Raw genomic sequence first — 25,962 nt, 5'->3', positions numbered from 1 at the left:
TGCATTCAAGGTTGCTAACAAATTCTAATGTACAGAGCTCGAGTTGAAGACGAAACCTTGCACCCGAAGCTGAACCTATGCCCAAGGAGGAACCAAACGCTTCCTGCTCTCCGTGAACAAGGTGTAGCCCATTCCCTGATTCAGTCCGTCACGGAAACAGGACTGTGCCACTCACAAACACGATTCCGAGAAGCATGGACAAACACTGAGAAGCGCTGCTACTAGCCGAACGGAGAGCTACAATCAAAGCCTGCCAGCTGAAGCGGTTACCCAGAAAATTAAAAACTTCTGCCGCTACTTGGGGATACAAATGACAATACCCACTGAGACCATGCAGAGAATACCCAGGGGAAAATGACGACGATTCGGAAACTTTTAAAAAGAGAAGCCCAGCCTTTACAGACCTTCGGTGCAACCGGCTCGGCGGGCGGCTCTCCCACGACGAGGTCACTGTTGGAGCTCGGCTTCTCGCAGGAATCGCCGCCCAGCAGCTCCTCCGCCGACAGGACGGGCACCGGCGGCGGCGGCGGCGGCCAAGCGGCCTCGGGCACGGCGCGGGCCGGCGCCGCCACGCACAGGTTGTAGGAGTAGGGCAAGGTGCCCTCGCAGAAGTCGGCCGGGAAGGCGGCGCCGGCCAGCGAGAAGCGCTGCGCGCCCAGGCAGCGCAGCACGGCGGGCGGCCCGGCCCGGCGCAGCCGCGCCAGCACGGCCAGCGCCACGCTCAGCACCAAGAGCGCCGACAGCAGCGCCAGCGCCAGCACCAGGTAGAACTGCAGCTCGGCCGCCGCCGCCGCCTCCTCCTCGGCGCCCGCCGGCCGCTCGCTCAGCTCCGGCAGCGCCTCCTGCAAGCTCTCGGCCAGCACCACGTGCAGCGTGGCCGTGGCCGACAGCGCCGGCTGCCCGTGGTCCTTCACCACGGCCACCACACGCTGCTTGGCCGCGTCCCGCTCGGACACGGCGCGCGCCGTGCGCACCTCGCCGCTGTGCAGCCCCACGCGGAACAGCGCCGGCTCCGACGCCTGCACCAGCTCGTACGACAGCCACGCGTTGCGCCCCGCGTCCGCGTCCACCGCCACCACCTTGGCCACCAGGTAGCCGGCCTCGGCCGAACGCGGCACCACCTCGAAAGGCGTCGCCGCCCCTCCCGCCGCCTCTCCCGCCGCCGCCGCCGCCGGCCACAGCACCCTGGGCGCGTTGTCGTTGCGGTCCAGCACGAAGACGCGCACCGTGGCCGTGGAGCTGCGCGCCGGCGAGCCGCCGTCCTGCGCCCGCACGGCCACCGTGAACTCGCGGCACTGCTCGTAGTCCAGGGAGCGCTGCGCGTACAGCGCGCCGCTCCGCGCCTCCACCGACACGAGCGGCGCCGCGCCCGCCGCGCCCGCGCTGCCGCCCGCCAGCCAGTAGCTCACGCGCCCGTTGGCGCCCGCGTCCGCGTCCCGCGCCTGCACGCGCAGCACCAGCGCGCCCGCCGCGTTGTTCTCCGCCACGTACGCGCTGTACGCCGCCTCCTCGAACACCGGCGCGTTGTCGTTCACGTCCGACACCTCCAGCACCAGCTCCCTGCTGCTCCACAGCGCCGGCCTGCCCCGGTCCCGGGCCACCACCGTCACGCCATGCTCCGACGCCTGCTCCCGGTCCAGCGCGCCCGTCGTCACCACCTTGTACGAGCCGCCCGACGACGCCACGATCGACAGCGGCGCCTCCCCCGACAGCTCGCACGACACCTGACCGTTCTCGCCAGAGTCCGGGTCGTTTACATTCAGCACAGCTACCACGGTGCCCACCACAGCATCCTCAGGCACCGGGCTAGACAGAGAAAGAATGGTAATCTCGGGAGCATTGTCATTCTCGTCTGTGATGTCGATCTGCACTTCGCAGTGATCAGTTAGCCCGCCACCGTCACTCGCCTCCAGGCCGATGATGTATTTATTCTTCTCCTCGAAATCGAGGGGACCGGACGTCATTATCTCACCGCTTTCGCTGTCGATAGCGAACAACGCCTTGACAGTATCCGGGACGCTGCCAAAAGAATAGGAGACCCGCCCATTGGAGCCCGCATCTGCATCCGTGGCCACCACACGCAGCACCAGCGACCCCATCGGCAGATTCTCCGCCACTCGCGCCTCATAGACGCTTTTGCTGAACACGGGTGGGTTGTCATTTGCATCTGTCACATTGATCCGAATCTGGACAGATCCAGATCTCGCGGGGTCCCCACCATCCACTGCCGTCAGCACCAGCTCAAAGGAGCTCTGCTTCTCTCGGTCCAAAGCCCTCTCGAGTACTAATTCCGGCTGCTTTTTTCCACCCGCCTTTTCCTTCAGGGATAGTGAGAAAGACGGGTTGCTGGTGAGTTCGTAAGTCAGCAATGAGTTTGTTCCTACATCAGCGTCTCGGGCCATCTCCAGAGGAAACCGAGCACCGGGAGGGATTAATTCACCGATCTCGAGGTCCAGGGCAGCCTTCCTGAAGGTCGGGGAATTGTCATTCACGTCCTCGATCGCCACCTCGACGCGGAAGACGTTCAGCGGGTTGTGCACCAGCGCCTCGAAGCTGACGGAGCAGGTCGCCGACTCGCCGCACATCTCCTCCCGGTCCAGCCTCTCATTCACGTACAGGTTCCCGTTCTCCTCATTCACCGTGAAGTATTTCAGCTGCTTCTTGCCGGCAGATGCCACCCGCAGCTTGCGCGCCGGCAGCTCGTCCGCGCTGAGCCCCAGGTCCCGCGCCAGCGGCCCCACGAGCGAGCCTCTGCCCAGCTCCTCGGGGATGGCGTAGCGGACCCGCTCGGCCGCCGCCCGGCCCCACACGCACAGCAGCACCGCGGCCAGCAGCGCTCGCCCGCCGCCCGGCCCAAGCCTCTGCCGCCGCCTCACCGCCATTCTCTGCCCGCAGCGCTCGCCGCGCTCCTGCCTCCTGCCGCTGCCCTGCCTCCCTTCCAGCCGCTCTCGCCGCCCGCAACACACACCGCTCAAAGGCTGCGAGCTCGCCGCGCCGCCTCTCGCCGCCTCTCGCCGCCTCTCGCCGCTGCTGCTGGCGGCGGTGCCGCTGCCGCTGTGGCCGGCGCCGGGCGAGCGAGCAGCCTGCGGGGGCAGGACGCTGCGGCGGCGGCGGCGGCGGCTCCAGCGCCGCTCGGCGGCGGCCAACAGCGACACCCGGAGGCGCCGCCGCGCCACTGCAGCCGCCGGAGCGCCGCGCTCAGGGGGGCCCGGCTTTGGGCGGGGCTCAGCGGCGGCACCGGCCCCGGGGCTCTCCCGCCTGCCCGCACCGCCACCAGCTCCCGACTGAGGCCACCCCGAGGCCTTTCTGTCTCACATGTGCTGTCGGGCGCTCTCAGGGCACTCTTTTGAGTCACACAGAACGGTCAGAAGCAAATATTCATGGCAGGGTAGTAAAGAATTTAATTCACCTGCTCTTAATAAGATCACGGGTCATTAAAACCAGTAATAAACAATAATATTGGGAAGACTTCAATATCTTTTTCACACTTGTCTTGATATTGTCCTTTCATTATCTAGGACAAATTACTTGGAGATGTAGATCAATCTAAAGCAATGTAAGAATCCCCCTATTCCAAGATAGCAGAATAACATTTACTCTTTTCTTTCTCACTCATTAAACTTGCTTCATCTGCATCTCCATATCTCAGCACCTGACAATGGAAAGTGCAAAGGAACACTTAGTCCTTCAAAGACACAAACAATATTTTCAGTTTCCAACTCAAACTTTTCACTAGAGGCCATTTACTCCACAGCTCTGACATGAGCAGGAACACTTCTGGCTAGACTTGAACGATGGAAGCATGTCCAAAATTTCACAGGGAAATATCTTCTATTTTCACATAACTCACAATAAGAAGCTTTCTCTGAATCAAAACCTCCCTTCTTTTAGTGGAAAACAACATTCTGCTGTCCTGTGATCACTGGACATAAAAAGGGCTGCACTATTTTTCCTACAGGCTTGTTTATAAATAATTTCAAAAGTCTATGCAGAGCTATCATTTCACTTTGATTGAAGACCTAACCACCTTCAGTTCTTCCACACTGCAAACAAACTTAAGGCCACCTCTATGATCCTTCGGGGAACTCTAGCACATCCATTGGGATATTGTCCCATGATCTGCCTGTGGTCTAGAGTCTCACAAAAACAGTTAAGAGAGGGAGGAAGGACCTCCCTCGACCTGTTGGGCAGAGTGCTTGTCATGCAGTGCAGGACACAATTCCAGCAGCAGGTGCCCACTGGCAGCTCATGTCCCACCTTATCACCCACCAATAACCCAAAGCACTTCTCTGCAGAGCTCTTCCCAGTCCCCCACTCTCTCTTTAAACTGGGGATTGCCCCACCCCAGCTGCACGACCTTGCACTTTCATCCATTCCATGATGCTTGCACGGGGCCACTTCTCCAGCCCATCCCTGGCTGCCACCTCTGCCCTCCCGTGAATCAACTCCAGGCGCAGTCAGCTGCAAACTGCCTGAAGGGGCACTCAGCCCCATGGGCCAGCAAGGTGCTGAGCAGAGCTGGGCCCAGTCAGGGCCCCCGAGGGACAGCACCACTCACTGCTTCCCACCTGCACGTGGAGCCACTGTCCAGAACTCTCTGGAGGTGACTCTCCAGCCTGTTCCTCAGCCATGGCACAGCCTCCAGCTCATTGCCCAGCATGTTCCCCTGGCTGATGGCCTGGGGGACACTGCACACCTTCTCCCACTGGCCCTGGGCTGTGCATGGCAACCTTGCCTGGGCTGGGTGCTCACTCTGCACTTTGACAGCTGCAGCACAGATGCTTCTGCATTAGCACAACACAGACAAAATGTTCTGGGTGAGCAGACGTGCTTATGAAACCCTTCCTCTGTACAGCTGTCAACACCACAGGTGGGGGTGGGAACTGCACCTGCACTCGGGCAGCTGGGACAGAGGAGACCTTCCACATGAGATCAGACACCCTGAGGCTGAGCTCATGACCACAAGCAATGCAAGAGTTAGAAACACGTGGAAATGGACAGGCACAATAACATTTTGTAGCTCTCCCTTGCCCTACAGAAGGAACTCAAATCACACTGGACTCCATCAGGCACAGCCTGGGGCTCTCTGTGACATGTGACAAGCAAGGCAATGACCGAGTTCTTCTCCAGCCTCACACACACAGCTCCCCTGTCTGCTTTCTCTTCCACGCCAGGCCACTCTGAGGTTTGGATTGTGGCCCTCTCCTCACTGCTCAAATCTACCATGAGATGATAATGCACTGCAGCCACAGCCAGAAGGGAGGTGCCATTGTCTGCTCACCTCCATTATGATAAGGAACTGAAGGATTCTAAAGCACACAAATGATAAACAACCCTACTGAAAGATCAGCAGTCATCCAATGGAGAATGGTTCATTAAATCATTGGCCTTGAGGGAATCTTCTCTCCAGCTTTATCACATGCTCTTTTTTCCACAGAGATGCAACATCGACAAATATCATATTTACATCTATTTCTCCCAACAGGAACAGAACACAAAGTCACTCTCATATCTGCTGTCATCCACTCCCACTGCAGGAAGTGCAGGGGACATTAACACACCATACCTTGCTCAAAAACAATGGGTTGTTGATATCCCACATACTGTGTAAATCAAGGAAAAACAAAAAAGCTGCAGAAAACTCCAAAACATGAACCAGATAAGGCAAGGAAGCATTAGAAGACATCAAGGAGTCAGAGATGCTCACAGTGAAGACTGCTGGGCCTTGATTGCAGGCCTTAAAATCCATCCCTGAGAGCACCTGGAAGTCACTGAGGTCCCAAGGTGCAAGTGTGGCATGGAGGATTTACACAGCCCAGCAGGATAGGGGGGTTCATTTCAATAATTAGTCCTCACCACAGCAACTTCTTCGACTGCATGGCCTGCTCACCTTGCACAGTTATGAATCCATCATTTTTAAAAGCTTCTCACTGGCCTCTTTCTCAAGCTAAATCTTCTGACAAATTACAACAGATTCTCTTATTGCTGCTTCTTCCTGTTGTTTGTATTCCCCACATACACAATTTTCTCCTAGGTGGCTGCAGTAAAGATGTACTGAAAAACAACAGTCACTGTTTCATATTTAAAAGTACTGACCAGAATTGTGAAAATGAGCTGCAAACTCCCTGGAAACAAAGGCCTGAAAGAAAGCGGAATTACAACTCTGAAGAAACCCTATATCACAAGACTGCATAAAGATACAGATGGATAATGGAGGTTGCACACAGGATTAATTGGCACTTTAGAAAATAATGAAGGTTCTACACAAACACTTACTGTGGCAAATGTTACCACTGGAAGACTGTCACTGTCTTTCATGTCAAAGAAACCAGGATCAGAACAGCAATGGCACTGCCTTTGGCACCAAGCATGAAATCAAACCATTCCTCTGCCAAACCCACACCGAGTCACTGATTTACCTGGCACAGAACTGAGCTCTCACCCTCCTCACTCGACATTCACAGACTTTAATTTCATCATCAACACATACCAAAATATTAGTTCCATCATCCCCACAGAGAAAACAACACCCTGGGGAAACATCCATTCATGAAATTCTATTTCTTGGATGAAATATTCAAGGTCAGGCTGGCTGGGGCTCTGAGCAACCTGCTCTGCTGGAAGATGTCCCTGCCCATGCCAGAGGAGCTGGAACAAGAGCATCTTTGAGGTCCTTTGCAACACAACGCATTCTATGACTCTGTGTTTCTAGGATAACATGATTACATGTACAGCTTCAAGGGATGGATGAGAGATACTCTCCCTCCTGGACAATTATATGTTTTGGGGTTTGCAGGATTGCCAGGCACAATGAGCAGCAGCTTTACTCCTTGACAAAAATACAAGCAACCCAACAACAACCCAACACAAATAAATCGGATCAACCTAGACAGGAAAGGGAAAACACCAGAAGAGTCTCAATCATGGCCTCACATTTCAGACTGGGTCAACTGCAGTATATACACAGCACAGGAAACTGGACTGTAACCCATACACAGGAGGCCTCACACAGGAGCTCACTACACACACCCCACACTGCCATTTCCTTGCATACAAAGAGAAAGAAAAAGCTTGGAACCACAGCTGTGGGCCTCATCCAACTACCAGTACAATCAGAACTGGACACAATTCATTCATGCATTTTGAACTGCATCACAGTGAACTCCAGCACCAGCCCTGTCTCTGGATACACAGACTTCTTCTCTCTGTCCAAACATACCATGAAAACAAATTTTGCATTCAGACATCATTAGAAGAAAACTCATGTGCACAGATTCCCAGAGCCCAAGCATCACAACTAAGATTATTCTGTTCCTCCCCATTATTTCAACAAGTGGGAAATGTCATATAGGCCATAAATTATTGCCAGTTCTGTCAAAGACCCACACATCCAAGTATCACCTCCAAGGCAACATCACCATTCTTCAGCACATGGACTCCTCAAAGGGTGTGTGACGACCACTCTTGATGGGCAAAGGAACATGGAACCCAAACTAGGCCACTGGAGTCCAAACCACACAACTGAAAATCATCAGACTCCTCCTGACTCATTTTCAGAAGGCCAGCAATAGCCCTGGCCATCAACAAAACACATGCCATGTCTCCACCAGGACCCCTCACACACCACAGCCCCAACACTCCCCACTAACACTGCACAGCTCCCATGGTTAGCATGGATCATCACAATTTAGAGAGACAGCACCAAAAGGAAAGTTGCTCAGACTCGATCTTCTTATCATGGATAACATTTGACATCTCACCATAGCGAGGCAAAAAGAAAAAGCATTTATTACAGAGATATTTTCAAGAAACGACTCTATTAATCTGTCTCTTTACACCAATAAACAGGAAAGAACCATCTTCAGAGAATCAGAAGAATGAAACAGAACGTAAACAACGGCAGAATTGAAGGACTCCCAACTCTCTTCTGGGTTATATAACTCAGAACAAATGATTGATGACATGGTTTATAGGCACTGAATACACAGCTTGCAATTCCCATACAGCATCTGTCATAAATACAAAATCAAGCTTTGAAGTGACACAATCAAGATGACATGAAAATACTGAGCAAGAACCTGCCTGGGTTCTCCATGCAGCAGGAACACAGATCTTCTAGACAATTCCTTTGGGAAGAACAACCTCACATGGCTTCATCCTAAAGACAGGACGCAGACAGGGAATGGAGGAAAACATTCCCTTGACTCTTGCAGCAGGCATTCACGCACGGCTCACAGCACTCAGATTTCCAACCCTTCACACCATCCATGCTGTCCTTGCACCCAAATATCTTAAAAACATGTGACAGCGCAGGCCCACTTCCCCACACCATTTCTCTTCCCACCACCAATTTCACACAGCTATCTCTACAGCTCTGTGCTCTGCAAGCTACATTTGCTGCTCACTGAAGTTCTGTGGAGACACTTCTTAGGCCTCAAAGGAAAAGCTGAGCAGTCTTCCAAGGGACACTGAGTCACTGAATAGCTGCTCACAGGGAATTATGCCCACCTTGCAGCTCTGCCTGCACCTTCAATCTCTCCTTCCCATCCAGCCAATTCTCTTCCCATGTTAAATATTTTACAGCCAAGCTTCATCCGGCTCATCTGACATAGCTCTACATTAAAAAAGCAAGAGAAAACCAAAGCAGTTCTGCCTTTTCCTCCTGCATTTCCTCCTCCACATGCCGCCCCCCACAGGCTTTTCAAAGTGGCACAACTTCGAGAGGATCCTTCATCCTCATGACAGGCACACAGACATCACCAGGACCACTTCTTGCCTGGTCCAATCCTCTCTTGGGGACTCAGACCAAAGCAGGCATGACACAAACACTTCCTGCTGACCTCCACTATGTCTCATGGACAGCGATAAACACTGGAAGCAATGTGCAGAGAGGTTCCATGCAAAACCATCAGCATTTTGTTCAAGACACATTCTACCTATTCAAGCTCATGTGCTCTTGGGAAGACCCATGAACCTCCGAAAAAGTTCTATTTCTCCATAATGGGTTCCATCCCTTCAGGAGATCGAATACTAAGAGGAACACAGACTCTACACAGCACAGCTCATACAGGGGAGCAACACCTGCAACCTGATCAATACCCAAACCTACAACCTAAGCAACAGTCTGACAGCAGTAGCAGCTTTCTCCCACATTTCTTCTTCATTTACTGGAAGGCTGAGGAACCAAACCATGTTCTCATGACGACAACAAAGTGCACCAGCCTTCAGAATGTCATCGACAGAAAATCTACTATGCTTGAAGCACAATCTCCTATGCAAGACAGAGTAAACCGCAGGGAAAGGGCAGGGGAGCATCAGAAGAAAGCGTGGCAGAGAAAACCTGGAGAGAGAAACTCACCGAGGGAGGGGCAGAAGGCGCGGGCAGGGCGCCGGCGGGGTCCTGGTCCCCGAGCAGCGGCGCGGGCTCGTCGGGCGGCGGGCGGGCCGGGAGGGTGTCGCAGCAGCTGGCGGCCGAGAAGCGCAGCTGGCTCTTGCGCGAGTCGGCCGTGAGCGACACGTCGTGCGAGTAGGACTGCAGGAAGGCGCGCACGCCGTCGATGCCCACGAAGTGCGACACGGGCACGCCGCGCAGGGCGCCGCTGTCGGCCGGCAGCAGGTGCTGGCGGTGCCAGCGGCGCAGGCGCAGCGCCAGCAGCAGCAGCAGGAAGGCCACGAAGAGGCACGACACGGCGGCCACGGCCAGCACGAGCCAGCGCGTCAGGCTGGCGGCCGGCTCGCCCGGCGCCGCCGCCTCGTCGGCCGCGCTGCCCAGCTCGGCCAGCAGCTCGGCCACGCTCTCGGCCAGCACCACGCTCAGCGTGGCCGTGGCCGAGAGCGCCGGCCGCCCGTGGTCCCGCACCAGCACCACCAGGCTGTGGCGCGCCGCGTCGCGGGCCAGCGGCGAGCGCGCCGTGCGCACCTCGCCGCTGTGCAGCCCCACGCGGAACAGCCCCGGCTCCGTGGCCTTGGCCAGCTCGTAGGACAGCCACGCGTTCTGCCCCGCGTCCGCGTCCACCGCCACCACCTTGGCCACCAGCGCGCCGGCCTCCGACCGGCGCGGCGCCAGCTCCACGCCCGACCACGCCGCGCCCGAGCCCGCCGCTGCGCCCGCCGGCGGGTACAGCACCTGCGGCGCGTTGTCGTTCTCGTCCACGATCAGCAGCCGCACCGACACGTTGCTGCTCAGCGCCGGCGCGCCGCCGTCCTCCGCCCGCACCCACAGCTGCAGCTCGCGCACCTGCTCGTAGTCCAAGGAGCGCAGCGCGTACAGCGCGCCCGTCTCCGCCTGCACCGACACGTACGACGACAGCGGCGCGCCCCGCACCCGCCCCTCCGCCAGCCGGTAGCGCACGCGCGCGTTCTGCCCCCAGTCCGCGTCCGTGGCGCGCACCGTCAGCACCAGCGCGCCCGCCGCGTTGTTCTCCGCCAGCCGCGCGCTGTAGCGCTCCTCCAAGAACACCGGCGCGTTGTCGTTCACGTCCAGCACCCGCAGCGCCAGCACTGCGCTGCTCTGCAGCGACGGCGACCCGCCGTCCGCCGCCCGCACCGTCACGTTGTACTCCCACACCTGCTCCCGGTCCAGCTCGCTCGCTGTCACCACACGGTAGTAGTCCTCATAGGACTTCTCCAGCCGAAACGGGACATCCCCGTCCAGGTAGCAGCGCACAGCACCGTTCGATCCCGAGTCCCGGTCCTGCACATGCAGTAGGGCGACTGTCGTCCCCGAAGGGGCGTCCTCAGAGATCTCACTTAATGCGGACCTCACCGAAATTTCCGGCGCATTATCGTTTTTATCTGTTACTGTGACTGCGACCTTGGCCGTGTCGAAAAGGCCTCCCCCGTCCCGTGCCTGCACCTCCAGCTCATAGTAGTCACCTTCCTCGAAGTCCAGGCTCTGCAGCAGAGTGATCTCTCCACTCTCAGAGTCCAGATGGAAGATATTCGATGCCATGTCGGACACTTTTTTCAAAGAGTATTTCACCTGTCCGTACAGCCCCTCATCAGCGTCGGTGGCGGTTACAGCAACAAGTGTAGAGCCCACGGGCACGTCCTCGGGCACTCGCACCGTGTACTCCGCCTGGCTGAACACGGGCGCGTTGTCGTTCGCGTCCACCACGGTCACGCGGATCCGAGCCGTGCCCGTCCGTGCCGGATCGCCGCCGTCCCTCGCCCTCAGCACCAGCTCGTGAAACGCCGCCTCCTCCCGGTCCAGCACCTTGGCCAGCACCAGCTCGGGACGCTGATCGCCGCCGGGGCCCGCCTGCACGGCCAGCGAGAAGTGCTCGTCGCTGCTCAGCTCGTAGCTCTGCAGGGAATTCCGGCCCGAGTCAGGATCATGGGCGTCTGGCAGGGGAAACCGCGACCCCGGCGCTGTCATCTCGCTTATTCTTTCTTCCAGCTCAACTTCCTTGAAGCTGGGCTCGTTGTCATTAATGTCCGTGATTTGCACTTCTATTCGGTAAATCTGCATCTCTCCCTCCACTATCAGCTCACAGCGCAGCACGCATTTCTCCACCAGCCGGCACAGCTGCTCTCTGTCGATCCTCTCCGCCGTCACTAAATGTCCCGTCTTCTCGTGCAGAGTGAAATACTGCGTCCTACCTTCGGTAACAACCCGGACGCCGCCATCGCGGATCTCCGGCAGGTGCAGCCCCAGGTCCTTGGCCACGTCGCCCACGAACGAGCCCTTGGGCATCTCCTCGGGCACCGAGTAGCTCAGCTGCCCCCACGCCGCCTGCCACGCCGCCAGCAGGACGGCCCCGAGCAGAGCTCGCTGCCGCCGGCCCCAGCGCCTCCCCGCCGCGCACATCTCCTCCGCCGCGGCACCGCAACACCGCCTGCAGCTCCTCGCCGCCAACTCAGACAGCTCCGGCTCCGACTCTGCTCTCAGCTTCTGCACGGTATTTCAGACGCGTCTTGCTACAGAACGGTTCCGCACCGCGGACACGCTCGCAGACCTCTCGGCCGCCGAGCCAGACCCCGAGCGAGCGAGCGATCGAGCGGGTCCGCAGCGGGCGGGGCTGCAGCGCTCCGAGCTTCCTCTCGCTCCTCTCGGTCAACAGCGGCGCCCGCAGCCTCCGCCCGGCACTGCAGGCACCGAGCGCTGCCCGCCGCTGCGCTTCTGCCTCTCCCACGGACAGCTCGCGGGGCGGGACACAACCGAGAAGAAGACGTCGCTTTCCCTACAGCGCGGACCTCCTGCTTCGCTTTTGTCCAGCTGATCTCTGGTCTCATCCTCCACCGATGAAGACGTGACACAAGTAACACGCCTCCTGGGATTATGCTGTTTCTACCTCCCGGGAAAATGTCTTTATCTGGATCGTGTAACAAGGATTAAACTCTCTCTGAATATGACGTCTGGGGCATCACGACTTTTACTGCATACGCCTGAAAGCGCAAACTCCAACACCAATTCCAGGTTTTTTTATGAGCAGTACTTGAAGAACAGCCTTTCACCGGATGAAAATAATGTTATAGAATATGAAAACCACTCAAAATGTTCACAATGGTCACCGAATCCCGCACTGCAGGGAAGGTCGTTGCTACTTTGTTCCTGCACATCACACACTACTCTGAATAAATCTACATTACTCCCTGTTCTCCATTCGCGACTTCGCAGTTTTTCATTCCGATTTTACTCAATATAGGCATGACAATGCTCACTCTGAGGACTTAGTACTTAGGTATTAAGTCAAATATTGCCATCATATTGGTGATGATGTCACTAAGTTCAGGCACAGAGTTCGGGTACTTAGCAGGTAATGAATACAGAGGTGGCGCCACACACACAGAGCATTTTAAATCCTAAATTAACCTCACTCAATACTGTAAGCATTCCTACAACAGCCTTCCCTCAAAAGAAGGGGTTTGGTCCACCCATGAGAAGGTTCAAACACACAAGTTTCGACAAAAAGCTATTGGGAAGGAAAACTCTCGACACCAAGCCCATAATGTACATCTCATTCTACACAATAAAAATCCGCCTCCTTCATTAATAACACGCAAAAAATTAATAAAACAAAATTTTCCTAAAGAAAATCTTACAGCTAAATCTCAATGTGTCACGAATTAAAATGAGCTTCAAAACTGCTGAACGGTACGAACCTACAACTGAGCTTGCCATTCTTACAGCAGATGAGGCGGCAATTCCCCGACCGCAACACATGATGCAAAAAGAAAACCCGAAAAGGAGTTATTTCACGGGGTCATGGAACTACTAAGAGACTAAGGGAAGAAAAAAACCACAAGAGCTCCGTGCCACCAGCACGCCGTTACTTAAAGGCGCAGAAGGAAGGAATTCGCTTTACAGACCTGAGCTGCGTCCGGCTCGGCGGGCTGCTCTCCCGTCAGGGCGTTACTACTCAGGCTCGGCTTCTCGCAGGAATCGCCGCCCAGCAGCTCCTCCGCCGACAGGACGGGCACCGGCACCGGCGGCGGCGGCCAAGCGGCCTCGGGCACGGCGCGGGCCGGCGCCGCCACGCACAGGTTGTAGGAGTAGGGCAAGGTGCCCTCGCAGAAGTCGGCCGGGAAGGCGGCGCCGGCCAGCGAGAAGCGCTGCGCGCCCAGGCAGCGCAGCACGGCGGGCGGCCCGGCCCGGCGCAGCCGCGCCAGCACGGCCAGCGCCACGCTCAGCACCAGGAGCGCCGACAGCAGCGCCAGCGCCAGCACCAGGTAGAACTGCAGCTCGGCCGCCGCCGCCGCCTCCTCCTCGGCGCCCGCCGGCCGCTCGCTCAGCTCCGGCAGCGCCTCCTGCAAGCTCTCGGCCAGCACCACGTGCAGCGTGGCCGTGGCCGACAGCGCCGGCTGCCCGTGGTCCTTCACCACGGCCACCACACGCTGCTTGGCCGCGTCCCGCTCGGACACGGCGCGCGCCGTGCGCACCTCGCCGCTGTGCAGCCCCACGCGGAACAGCGCCGGCTCCGACGCCTGCACCAGCTCGTACGACAGCCACGCGTTGCGCCCCGCGTCCGCGTCCACCGCCACCACCTTGGCCACCAGGTAGCCGGCCTCGGCCGAACGCGGCACCACCTCGAAAGGCGTCGCCGCCCCTCCCGCCGCCTCTCCCGCCGCCGCCGCCGCCGGCCACAGCACCCTGGGCGCGTTGTCGTTGCGGTCCAGCACGAAGACGCGCACCGTGGCCGTGGAGCTGCGCGCCGGCGAGCCGCCGTCCTGCGCCCGCACGGCCACCGTGAACTCGCGGCACTGCTCGTAGTCCAGGGAGCGCTGCGCGTACAGCGCGCCGCTCCGCGCCTCCACCGACACGAGCGGCGCCGCGCCCGCCGCGCCCGCGCTGCCGCCCGCCAGCCAGTAGCTCACGCGCCCGTTGGCGCCCGCGTCCGCGTCCCGCGCCTGCACGCGCAGCACCAGCGCGCCCGCCGCGTTGTTCTCCGCCACGTACGCGCTGTACGCCGCCTCCTCGAACACCGGCGCGTTGTCGTTCACGTCCGACACCTCCAGCACCAGCTCCCTGCTGCTCCACAGCGCCGGCCTGCCCCGGTCCCGGGCCACCACCGTCACGCCATGCTCCGACGCCTGCTCCCGGTCCAGCGCGCCCGTCGTCACCACCTTGTACGAGCCGCCCGACGACGCCACGATCGACAGCGGCGCCTCCCCCGACAGCTCGCACGACACCTGACCGTTCTCGCCGGAATCTCGGTCCCGAACTTTCAGCACAGCCACGACGGTGCCTGTTGGGGCATCCTCTGGCACAGGGCTCGACAGTGACAGAATGGTGATCTCGGGCGCGTTGTCATTCACGTCCAGCACCTCCACCTGCACCTTGGAGTGTGCTGCCAAACCCCCTCCATCCTTCGCCTCCACAGCTAGGTTATACACGCTCGTCTCCTCAAAGTCCAAAGCCTCCTGCAGTGTGATAGACCCACTCTCTGCATCTATCACGAACTTCTGAAGTGCCTTGATTGTCATTTCCCCGAAGCTGTAGGTGATGCGGGCGTTGGTGCCGGCGTCGGCGTCTGAGGCTGACAGCTTTACTACTTCAGAACCCGGCGGTGTGCTTTCGGGCAGGCTCAGGCGGTATCGGTCCTGTTCAAATACGGGTGCATTGTCATTGGCGTCCGTCACGTTGACCCGAATCTGGACAGTTCCAGACCTCACAGGGTCCCCGGCATCAACTGCTGTCAGCACGAGCTCAGAGGAGCTCTGCTTCTCTCGGTCCAAGGCTCTCTCCAGAACTAATTCCAGTTTGCTTCCGTCCGGGCTCTCCTTAATCGCGAGAGAGAAGGACGGGTTGCTGGTGAGCTGGTAAGTCAGCAGCGAGTTGCTGCCCACGTCTGCATCATGGGCCATCTCCAGCGGAAAACGAGTACCAGGAGGGATTAATTCACCAATCTCGAGGTCCAGAGCAGCCTTCCTGAAGGTCGGGGCGTTGTCATTCACGTCCTCGATCGCCACCTCCACGTGGAAAACGTTCAGCGGGTTGTGCACCAGCGCCTCGAAGCTGACGGAGCAGGTCGCCGACTCGCCGCACATCTCCTCCCGGTCCAGCCTCTCATTCACGTACAGGTTCCCGTTCTCCTCATTCACCGTGAAGTATTGCTTCTCGTCGCTCAGCCGCAGCTTGCGCGCCGGCAGCTCGTCCGCGCTGAGCCCCAGGTCCCGCGCCAGCGGCCCCACGAGCGAGCCTCTGCCCAGCTCCTCGGGGATGGCGTAGCGGACCCGCTCGGCCGCCGCCCGGCCCCACACGCACAGCAGCACCGCGGCCAGCAGCGCTCGCCCGCCGCCCGGCCCAAGCCTCTGCCGCCGCCTCACCGCCATTCTCTGCCCGCAGCGCTCGCCGCGCTCCTGCCTCCTGCCGCTGCCCTGCCTCCCTTCCAGCCGCTCTCGCCGCCCGCAGCACACACCGCTCAAAGGCTGCGAGCTCGCCGCGCCGCCTCTCGCCGCCTCTCGCCGCTGCTGCTGGCGGCGGTGCCGCTGCCGCTGTGGCCGGCGCCGGGCGAGCGAGCAGCCTGCGGGGGCAGGACGCTGCGGCGGCGGCGGCGGCGGCTCCAGCGCCGCTCGGCGGCGGCCAACAGCGACACCCGGAGGCGCCGCCGCGCCACTGCAGCCGCCGAAGCGCCGCGCTCAGGGGGGCCCGGCTTTGGGCGGGGCTCAGCGGCGGCACCGGCCCCGGGGCTCTCCCGCCTGCCCGCACCGCCACCAGCTCCCGACTGAGGCCACCCCGAGGCCTTTCTGTCTCGGATGTGCTGTCGGGTGCTCTCAGGGCATTCTTTTGAGTCACATTCAAGAGTCGGAAACAAATATTCATGGCACGGCAGTAAAAATTGGAATTCAGCTGCTCTTCATAAAATCATGGACAATTTACACCAACAAGAAATGTTAATATATAGAAGACTTCAAGAGCTTTTTCCCACTTTAACTCATGTCTTAAATTGTTATTCGTTACTTGAGATTATTTATTACGGGATATAGATCAGCCTAAAGCAATGTAAACCACAACCCCTATGCCCAGATAGCAGAATAACATTTATTTTTTGTTTCTCAATCATTAAACTTGCTTCATCTGAGTTTTTTCACTCATCCATATCTAAGCGATTTACAATGGAAAGTGCAAAAGAGAGTCCCTCATACAGCCAAAAAAAGCGTTCAGTTTCCAACGTCAACTTTTCCCTAAAGGCCATTTAATCCACAGCTCTGACATGAGCAAGAACACTTTCAGTTAGACTGAAATGTTGGAGGCACGTTCAAAATGTCACAGGGCAATACCTTCCATTTTCACACAACTCAGACTAAAAAGTTTTTCTCCTAGTCAAAACCTCGCTCATTTTGGAGGAAAACAAGAATCCACTGTCCTATGACCACCAGCCCTCAGGAAAAGAGCTTGCCCCATCTTTCCTATAAGCGCATTTAAAATAATTTCAGAAGTCAATGCAGAGGTATCATTTCTCTGTGCTTGAAGACCTAAACTCCTTCAGTCCTTCTACACTCCAGACAGCAGTCAGGACACTTCCGTGATCCTTCTGGGAACTCTAGCACATCCATTGGGATATTGGCCCATGATCTGCCTGTGGTCTGCACTCACACAAAAAGAGTTGAGAGAGGGAAAGGACCTCCCTCGACCTGCTGGGCAGAGTGCTTGTCATGCAGTGCAGGACACAATTCCAGCAGCAGGTGCCCACTGGCACCTCATGTCCCACCTTATCACCCACCAATAACCCAAAGCACTTCTCTGCAAAGCTCTTCCCTGTCCCCCACTCTCTCTTTAAACTGGGGATTGCCCCACCCCAGCTGCACGACCTTGCACTTTCATCCATTCCATGATGCTTGCACGGGGCCACTTCTCCAGCCCATCCCTGGCTGCCACCTCTGCCCTCCCGTGAATCAACTCCAGCCGCAGTCAGCTGCAAACTGCCTGAAGGGGCACTCAGCCCCATGGGCCAGCAAGGTGCTGAGCAGAGCTGGGCCCAGTCAGGGCCCCCGAGGGACAGCACCACTCACTGCTTCCCACCTGCACGTGGAGCCACTGTCCAGAACTCTCTGGAGGTGACTCTCCAGCCTGTTCCTCAGCCATGGCACAGCCTCCAGCTCATTGCCCAGCACGTTCCCCTGGCTGATGGCCTGGGGGACACTGCACACCTTCTCCCACTGGCCCTGGGCTGTGCATGGCAACCTTGCCTGGGCTGGGTGCTCACTCTGCACTTTGACAGCTGCAGCACAGATGCTTCTGCATTAGCACAACACAGACAAAATGTTCTGGGTGAGCAGACGTGCTCATGAAACCCTTCCTCTGTACAGCTGTCAGCACCACAGGTGGGTGTGGGAACTGCACCTGCACTCGGGCAGCTGGGACAGAGGAGACCTTCCACATGAGATCAGACACCCTGAGGCTGAGCTCATGACCACAAGCGATGCAAGAGTTAGAAACACAAGGAAATGGACAGATGCAATAACATTTTGTAGCTCTCCCTTGCCCTGCAGAAGGAACTCAAATCACACTGGACTCCATCAGGCACAGCCTGGGGTTCTCTGTGACATGTGACAAGCAAGGCAATGACCGAGTTCTTCTCCAGCCTCACACACACAGCTCCCCTGTCTGCTTTCTCTTCCACGCCAGGCCACTCTGAGGTTTGGATTGTGGCCCTCTCCTCACTGCTCAAATCTACCATGAGATGATAATGCACTGCAGCCACACCCAGAAGGGAGGTGCCATTGTCTGCTCAACTCCATTATGATAAGGAACTGAAGGATTCTAAAGCACACAAAAATGATAAACAACCCTATTGAACTATCAGAAGAATAGAGAATGGTTCGTCAGGGCATTGCCCTCGAGGGAATCTTCTCTTCAGCTTTATCACATGCTCTATTCCACAGAGATGCAACATGGACAAATATCATATTTACATCTATTTCTCCCAACAGGAACAGAACACAAAGTCACTCTCATATCTCCTGCTTTCCAGTCCCACTGCAGCAAGTGCTGGGGACATTAACACACCATACCTTGCTCAAAAACAATGGCTGTTTGATAACTCACACATTGTGTATATCAAGGAAAAACAAAAAAAGCTGCAGAAAACTCCAAAACATGAAACAGATAAGGCAAGGAAGCATTAGAAGACATCAAGGAGTCAGAGAAGCTCACAGTGAAGACTGCTGGGCCTTGATTGCAGGCCTTAAAATCCACCCCTGAGAGTACCTGGAAGTCACTGAGGTCCCAAGGTGCAAGTGTGGCATGGAGGATTTACACAGCCCAGCAGGATAGGGGGGTTCATTTCAATAATTAGTCCTCACCACAGCAACTTTTTCTACTGCATGGCCTTCTCGCCTTGCACAGTTATGAACCCATCATTTTAAAAAGCTTCTCATCAAACTCTTTCGTAAGCTAAATCTTCTGACAAATTACAACAGATTCTCTTATTGCTGCTTCTTCCTATTCTTTTTATTCCCCACATACACAATTTTCTCCTAGGTGGCTGCAGTAATGATGTGCTGAAAAACAACAATCACTCTTTAATATTTAAAAGTACTGCCCAGAATTGTGAAAATGAGCTGCAACCTCCCTGGAAACAAAGGCCTGAAAGAAAGCGGAATTACAACTCTGAAGAAACTCTATATCACAAGGCTGCATAAAGATACAGATGGATAATGGAGGTTGCACAGAGGATTAATTGGCACTTTAGACAAGAATGAAGGTTCTAAACAAACACTGTGGGAAATGATACCATTGGAAGACTGTCACTGTCTTTCATGTCAAAGAAACCAGGATCAGAACAGCAATGGCACTGCCTTTGGCACCAAGCATGAAATCAAACCATTTCTCTGCCAAATCCACACTCAGTCACTGATTTGTCTGGCACAGAACTGAGCTCTCACCCTCCTCACTCTGCATTCACAGACTTTAATTTCATCATCAACACATATCAAAATTTTACTTCCATACTTGCCACAGAGAAAACAACACCATGGGCAAACACCCATTCATAAAGTTGTATTTCTTGGATGAAATACTCAACGTCAGGCTGGCTGGGGCTGTGAGCAACCTGCTCTGCTGGAAGATGTCCCTGCCCATGGCAGAGGAGCTGGAACAAGAGCATCTTTGAGGTCCTTTGCAACACAAGCCACTCTATGACTCTGTGTTTCTAGGATAACATGATTACATGTACAGCTTCAAGGGATGGATGAGAGATACTCTCCCTCCCGGATAATTATATGTTTTGGAGCTCCCAGCAGTGCCAGGCACAATGAGCATCAGCTTTACTCCTTGACAAAAATACAAGCAACCCAACACAAACCAAACCAAATAAATCAGATCAACCTAGCCAAGAAAGGGAAAACACCAGAAGAGTATCAATCATGGCCTCACATTTCAGACTGGGTCAACTGCAGTATATACACAGCACAGGAAACTGGACTGTAACCCATACACAGGAGGCCTCACACAGGAGCTCACTACACACACCCCACACTGCCATTTCCTTGCATACAAAGAGAAAGAAAAAGCTTGGAACCACAGCTGTGGGCCTCATCCAGCTACTAGTACAATCAGAAGTGGACACAATTCATTCATGCATTTTGAACTGCATCACAGTGAACTCCAGCACCAGCCCTGTCTCTGGATACACAGACTTCTTCTCTCTGTCCAAACACACCATGAAAGCAAATTTTGCATTCAGACATCATTAGAAGAAAACTCATGTGCACAGATTCCCAGAGCCCAAGCATCACAACTAAGATTATTCTGTTCCTCCCCATTATTTCAACAAGTGGGAAATGTCATATAGGCCATAAATTATTGCCAGCTCTGTCAAAGACCCACACATCCAAGTATCACCTCCAAGGCAGCATCACCATTCTTCAGCACATGGACTCCTCAAAGGATGTGTGACGACCACTCTTGATGGGCAAAGGAACATGGAACCCAAACTAGGCCATTGGAGTCCAAACCACACAACTGAAAATCATCAGACCCCTCCTGACTCATTGTCAGAAGGCCAGCAATAGCCCTGGCCATCAACAAAACACATGCCATGTCTCCACCAGGACCCCTCACACACCACAGCCCCAACACTCCCCACTAACCCTTCACAGATCCCATGCTTAGCATGGATCAGCACAATTTAGAGAGACAGCACCAAAAGGAAAGTTGCTCAGACTCGATCTTCTTATCATGGATAATATTTGACATCTCACACGAGCCAGGCAAAAAGAAAAAGCATTTATTACAGAGACATTTTCAAGAAACATTTGCATTAATCTCTCTCTTTTCACCTATAAACAGGAAAGAACCATCTTCAGATCATCAGAAGAATGAGACAGAACGTAAACAACGGCAGAATTGAAGGACACCCAACTCTATTCTGGGTTATATAACTCAGAGCAAATGATTGATGACATGGTTTACAGGCACTGAATACACAGCTTGCAATTCCCATACAGCATCTGTCATAAATACAAAATCAAGCTTTGAAGTGACACAACCATGGTGACATGAAAATACTGAGCAAGAACCTGCCTGGGTTCTCCATGCAGCAGCAATACAGATCTTCTAGACAATTCCTTTGGGAAGAAGAACCTTACATGGCTTCATCCTAAAGACAGGACGCAGACAGGGAATGGAGGACAACATTCCCTTGACTCTTGCAGCAGGCATTCACACACGGCTCACAGCACTCAGATTTCCAACCCTTCACACCATCCATGCTGTCCTTGCACCCAAATATCTTAAAAACATGTGACAGCGCAGGCCCACTTCCCCACACCATTTCTCTTCCCACCACCAATTTCACACAGCTATCTCTACAGCTCTGTGCTCTGCAAGCTACATTTGCTGCTCACTGAAGTTCTGTGGAGACACTTCTTAGGCCTCAAAGGAAAAGCTGAGCAGTCTTCCAAGGGACACTGAGTCACTGAATAGCTGCTCACAGGGAATTATGCCCACCTTGCAGCTCTGCCTGCACCTTCAATCTCTCCTTCCCATCCAGCCAATTCTCTTCCCATGCTAAATATTTTACAGCCAAGCTTCATCCAGCTCATCTGACATAGCTCTACATTAAAAAAGCAAGAGAAAACTAAAGCAGTTCTGCCATTTCCCCTGCATTTCCTCCCCCACATGCTGCCGCCCACAGGCTTTTCAAAGTGGCACAACTTCGAGAGGATCCTTCATCCTCATGACAGGCACACAGACATCACCAGGACCACTTCTTGCCTGGTCCAATCCTCTCTTGGGGACACAGACCAAAGCAGGCATGACACAAACACTTCCTGCTGACCTCCACTATGTCTCATGGACAGCGATAAACACTGGAAGCAATGTGCAGAGAGGTTCCATGCAAAACCATCAGCATTTTGTTCAAGACACAGTCTACCTATTCAAGCCCATGTGCTCTTGGGAAGACACATGAGCCTCAGAAACAGTTCTATTTCTCCATAATGGGATCCATCCCTTCAGGAGATCGAATACTAACAGGAACACAAACTCTACACCGCACAGCTCATACAGGGGAACAACATCTGCAATCTGATCAATACCCAAACCTACAACCTAAGCAACAGTCTGACAGCAGTGACCCTGTCCTTCCTTCCTTCTTCACTAACTGGGAGGCACGGGGGGAACCTACACCGTGTTCACATGACGACAACAAAGTGCACCAGCCTTCAGAATGTCATCGACAGAAAATCTACTATGCTTGAAGCAAAATCTCCTATGCAAGACAGAGTAAACCGCAGGGAAAGGGCAGGGGAGCATCAGAAGAAAGCGTGGCAGAGAAAACCTGGAGAGAGAAACTCACCGAGGGAGGGGCAGAAGGCGCGGGCAGGGCGCCGGCGGGGTCCTGGTCCCCGAGCAGCGGCGCGGGCTCGTCGGGCGGCGGGCGGGCCGGGAGGGTGTCGCAGCAGCTGGCGGCCGAGAAGCGCAGCTGGCTCTTGCGCGAGTCGGCCGTGAGCGACACGTCGTGCGAGTAGGACTGCAGGAAGGCGCGCACGCCGTCGATGCCCACGAAGTGCGACACGGGCACGCCGCGCAGGGCGCCGCTGTCGGCCGGCAGCAGGTGCTGGCGGTGCCAGCGGCGCAGGCGCAGCGCCAGCAGCAGCAGCAGGAAGGCCACGAAGAGGCACGACACGGCGGCCACGGCCAGCACGAGCCAGCGCGTCAGGCTGGCGGCCGGCTCGCCCGGCGCCGCCGCCTCGTCGGCCGCGCTGCCCAGCTCGGCCAGCAGCTCGGCCACGCTCTCGGCCAGCACCACGCTCAGCGTGGCCGTGGCCGAGAGCGCCGGCCGCCCGTGGTCCCGCACCAGCACCACCAGGCTGTGGCGCGCCGCGTCGCGGGCCAGCGGCGAGCGCGCCGTGCGCACCTCGCCGCTGTGCAGCCCCACGCGGAACAGCCCCGGCTCCGTGGCCTTGGCCAGCTCGTAGGACAGCCACGCGTTCTGCCCCGCGTCCGCGTCCACCGCCACCACCTTGGCCACCAGCGCGCCGGCCTCCGACCGGCGCGGCGCCAGCTCCACGCCCGACCACGCCGCGCCCGAGCCCGCCGCTGCGCCCGCCGGCGGGTACAGCACCTGCGGCGCGTTGTCGTTCTCGTCCACGATCAGCAGCCGCACCGACACGTTGCTGCTCAGCGCCGGCGCGCCGCCGTCCTCCGCCCGCACCCACAGCTGCAGCTCGCGCACCTGCTCGTAGTCCAAGGAGCGCAGCGCGTACAGCGCGCCCGTCTCCGCCTGCACCGACACGTACGACGACAGCGGCGCGCCCCGCACCCGCCCCTCCGCCAGCCGGTAGCGCACGCGCGCGTTCTGCCCCCAGTCCGCGTCCGTGGCGCGCACCGTCAGCACCAGCGCGCCCGCCGCGTTGTTCTCCGCCAGCCGCGCGCTGTAGCGCTCCTCCAAGAACACCGGCGCGTTGTCGTTCACGTCCAGCACCCGCAGCGCCAGCACTGCGCTGCTCTGCAGCGACGGCGACCCGCCGTCCGCCGCCCGCACCGTCACGTTGTACTCCCACACCTGCTCCCGGTCCAGCTCGCTCGCTGTCACCACACGGTAGTAGTCCTCATAGGACTTCTCCAGCCGGAATGGAATGTCTTTGTCGATCGAGCAGCGCACCTGGCCATTGGCCCCCGAGTCCCGGTCCTGCACGTGCAGCAGGGCTACCACCGCCCCGGACGGGGCATCCTCAGAAATCTCACTCAGGGCCGACGACACTGTGAGTTCGGGGGCATTGTCGTTGACGTCGGTGACAGTGATCACGACTTTTGCTATATCAGAAAGGTCCCCATCATCTCGAACCCGTATCTCCAGTTCGTAGGATTCGACGTCCTCGAAGTCTAGGTTACGGGTCAGTGTAATCGCTCCTGTGTCGGCATCCACCTGAAAAATCTGCGAGGCTTTTCCTGTGATTTTCTTAAACGAGTATTTCACATGACCATTCAGCCCTTCGTCGGCGTCCGTGGCCGTGACGGTGACGAGGACAGAGCCCACGGGCACGTCCTCGGGCACTCGCACCGTGTACTCCGCCTGGCTGAACACGGGCGCGTTGTCGTTCACATCCACCACGGTCACGCGGATCCGAGCCGTGCCCGTCCGTGCCGGATCGCCGCCGTCCCTCGCCCTCAGCACCAGCTCGTGAAACGCCGCCTCCTCCCGGTCCAGCGCCTTGGCCAGCACCAGCTCGGGACGCTGATCGCCGCCGGGGCCCGCCTGCACGGCCAGCGAGAAGTGCTCGTCGCCGCTCAGCTCGTAGCTCTGCAGGGAATTACGGCCCGAGTCAGGATCATGAGCGTCTGGAAGGTGAAACCGCGATCCCGACGCTGTGGTTTCTATAATTTTCAGCTCTGTTTCTGCCTCTCGAAAGCTGGGGGAGTTGTCGTTAATGTCCGTGATTTCCACTTCTATTCGGTAAACCTGCATCTGTCCCTCCACTATCAGCTCACAGCGCAGCACGCATTGCTGAACACTCTCGCACAGCTGCTCTCTGTCGATCCTCTCCGCCGTCACTAAATGTCCCGTCTTCCCGTGCAGAGCGAAATACTGCGTCCTACCTTTGTCCAAGATGCGAACGCCGCGGTCGCGGATCTCCGTCAGCTGCAGCCCCAGGTCCTTGACCACGTCGCCCACGAACGAGCCCTTGGGCATCTCCTCGGGCACCGAGTAGCGCAGCTGCCCCCACGCCGCCTGCCACACCGCCAGCAGGACGGCCCCGAGCAGAGCTCGCTGCCGCCGGCCCCAGCGCCTCCCCGCCGCGCACATCTCCGCCGCGGCACCGCACCGCGGCCGGCTATTCCCCGCCTCCGACTGCAGATCCTCCTCCTTGTTCCACTCAGGCTCCGGCTCTGTGCTCCCGGCTTCTGCTGCCGGTCCTTCCGTCTCGTTGTAGACTGCCCGGGTCCGTTCCTCGGGCAGGCTCGCACACCGGCCGCCGCCGAGCCAGACCCCGAGCGAGCGAGCGATCGAGCGGGTCCGCAGCGGGCGGGGCTGCCGCGCTCCGAGCTTCCTCTCGCTCCTCTCGGTCAACAGCGGCGCCCGCAGCCTCCGCCCGGCACTGCAGGCGCCGAGCGCTGCCCGCCGCTGCCTTGCACTCGGACACCTTGCGCAGGCGGCCAAAGTCTTTAGGGAGATGCATTGCCCAATTCATCGGAGCTAATGCTGTCCTTTCTCTAGCCGCCTTACAGAAAAACATGGAATTGCACAAAACTGAACGTCCATTAGGGAACCACTTTTATGTTTCCTCTGGAGTTCACCAGCGAACCACCAGTAACAAACGGAGTATTATTCAGCAGCCACTCAAGCCCCAGTACTTTGCTACAGGGAAGATGGATCACAAAGGAAAAATATTCACTCACTTTTCCTGAGACCACCATATAATATTAGTAGATTTTATTTTATCGATTAAGAACCTGTTTGGAACTTCAGTAATTCCTAGCATTTCAGACAACCCAAGTTTTGTAGACAAAATTTTCCCACTGAACCTGAATGCACATGATGCGACCCAAAAAGACCTAACAAAACTAGTAAATAATTTTCGACAGCACAATTGAACGAAAAAACCTCCCCTACACATCTCACAGCTGTGAAGCAGGCAGTATCATGGACCAGTCTTATTTCACTGTTCACTGAACCATGCAATTTACACAGCTACCTTCCCTCAAAAGAAAGAGGGCACATTGAAAGGGAAGGAGAATTCAATATGAAGCAACGACCTGTCCCTTCTCTATTGAGTGATCCATCTCCTGGTACTCACTGAAAATCTACCTTCATCATTAGAAACCCGCAGTGTTTCAGACAAGTTTTGAAGACAAAGGTCTTCAGCTCAAACTCAACATGTCGTGAGGATAAAGCTGCCATCTAAATCTACCTGCTCTAGGTGGAAAATGATGGAAAGCAAAATGTAACTCAGAGCATCAACAGTCCTGCAAGTTTGACGCACCACAAGCTAAAATGTAAGAGACATTACACTGAGCCAACAAGTGAGACAGCTGATGAGACCAGAACTGGCTGTTGGCACTGGAGGCTGTTA

General features: G+C 56.5%; 5 protein-coding genes across 12 annotated transcripts in view; all 5 read right to left on the bottom strand.

Annotated features, from left to right (window-relative positions):
* The window catches only part of LOC135280372 (protocadherin gamma-C5-like), a 281,155-nt gene that overhangs the window by 89,948 nt on the left and 165,245 nt on the right, over positions 1-25,962 (bottom strand). The gene's annotated exons all lie outside the window — the stretch shown is intronic.
* Positions 263-3,297, bottom strand: LOC135280026 (protocadherin gamma-B5-like). The gene has a single exon (XM_064387725.1). The coding sequence runs from the start codon at positions 2,880-2,882 to the stop codon at positions 279-281; it is 2,604 nt and encodes an 867-aa protein (XP_064243795.1). The 5' UTR covers positions 2,883-3,297; the 3' UTR covers positions 263-278.
* On the bottom strand, positions 9,240-13,130 carry LOC135280063 (protocadherin gamma-A10-like). The gene has a single exon (XM_064387791.1). The coding sequence runs from the start codon at positions 11,807-11,809 to the stop codon at positions 9,272-9,274; it is 2,538 nt and encodes an 845-aa protein (XP_064243861.1). The 5' UTR covers positions 11,810-13,130; the 3' UTR covers positions 9,240-9,271.
* On the bottom strand, positions 13,218-16,060 carry LOC135280064 (protocadherin gamma-B5-like). Its single transcript, XM_064387792.1, has one exon. It carries the CDS (start codon positions 15,772-15,774, stop codon positions 13,276-13,278), a length of 2,499 nt encoding a protein of 832 aa, XP_064243862.1. The 5' UTR covers positions 15,775-16,060; the 3' UTR covers positions 13,218-13,275.
* Positions 15,864-25,414, bottom strand: LOC135280365 (protocadherin gamma-A10-like). The gene is made up of 2 exons (XM_064388186.1): positions 22,245-25,414; positions 15,864-16,214 (listed from the first exon to the last, which is right to left on the bottom strand). The coding sequence occupies exons 1-2, from the start codon at positions 24,693-24,695 to the stop codon at positions 15,864-15,866; spliced, it is 2,802 nt and encodes a 933-aa protein (XP_064244256.1). The 5' UTR covers positions 24,696-25,414.

The sequence above is a fragment of the Passer domesticus genome, chromosome 13 (assembly GCF_036417665.1).
Source record: "Passer domesticus isolate bPasDom1 chromosome 13, bPasDom1.hap1, whole genome shotgun sequence".
NCBI lineage: Eukaryota > Metazoa > Chordata > Aves > Passeriformes > Passeridae > Passer > Passer domesticus.
The sequence above is the reverse complement of the archived record's forward strand: the minus strand, read 5'-3'. Positions and strand labels throughout refer to the sequence as shown.

Excerpts from the sequence above, each read along its gene's own strand:
- LOC135280026 (XM_064387725.1), bottom strand. The coding sequence starts at position 2,882 with ATGGCGGTGAGGCGGCGGCAGAGGCTTGGGCCGGGCGGCGGGCGAGCG.
- LOC135280064 (XM_064387792.1), bottom strand. The coding sequence starts at position 15,774 with ATGGCGGTGAGGCGGCGGCAGAGGCTTGGGCCGGGCGGCGGGCGAGCG.
- LOC135280063 (XM_064387791.1), bottom strand. The coding sequence starts at position 11,809 with ATGTGCGCGGCGGGGAGGCGCTGGGGCCGGCGGCAGCGAGCTCTGCTC.
- LOC135280365 (XM_064388186.1), bottom strand. The coding sequence starts at position 24,695 with ATGTGCGCGGCGGGGAGGCGCTGGGGCCGGCGGCAGCGAGCTCTGCTC. Across the intron at positions 16,215-22,244 it reads CGCCTTCTGCCCCTCCCTCG|AGCACCCGACAGCACATCCG; the intron begins GTGAGTTTCTCT and ends GAATGCCCTGAG.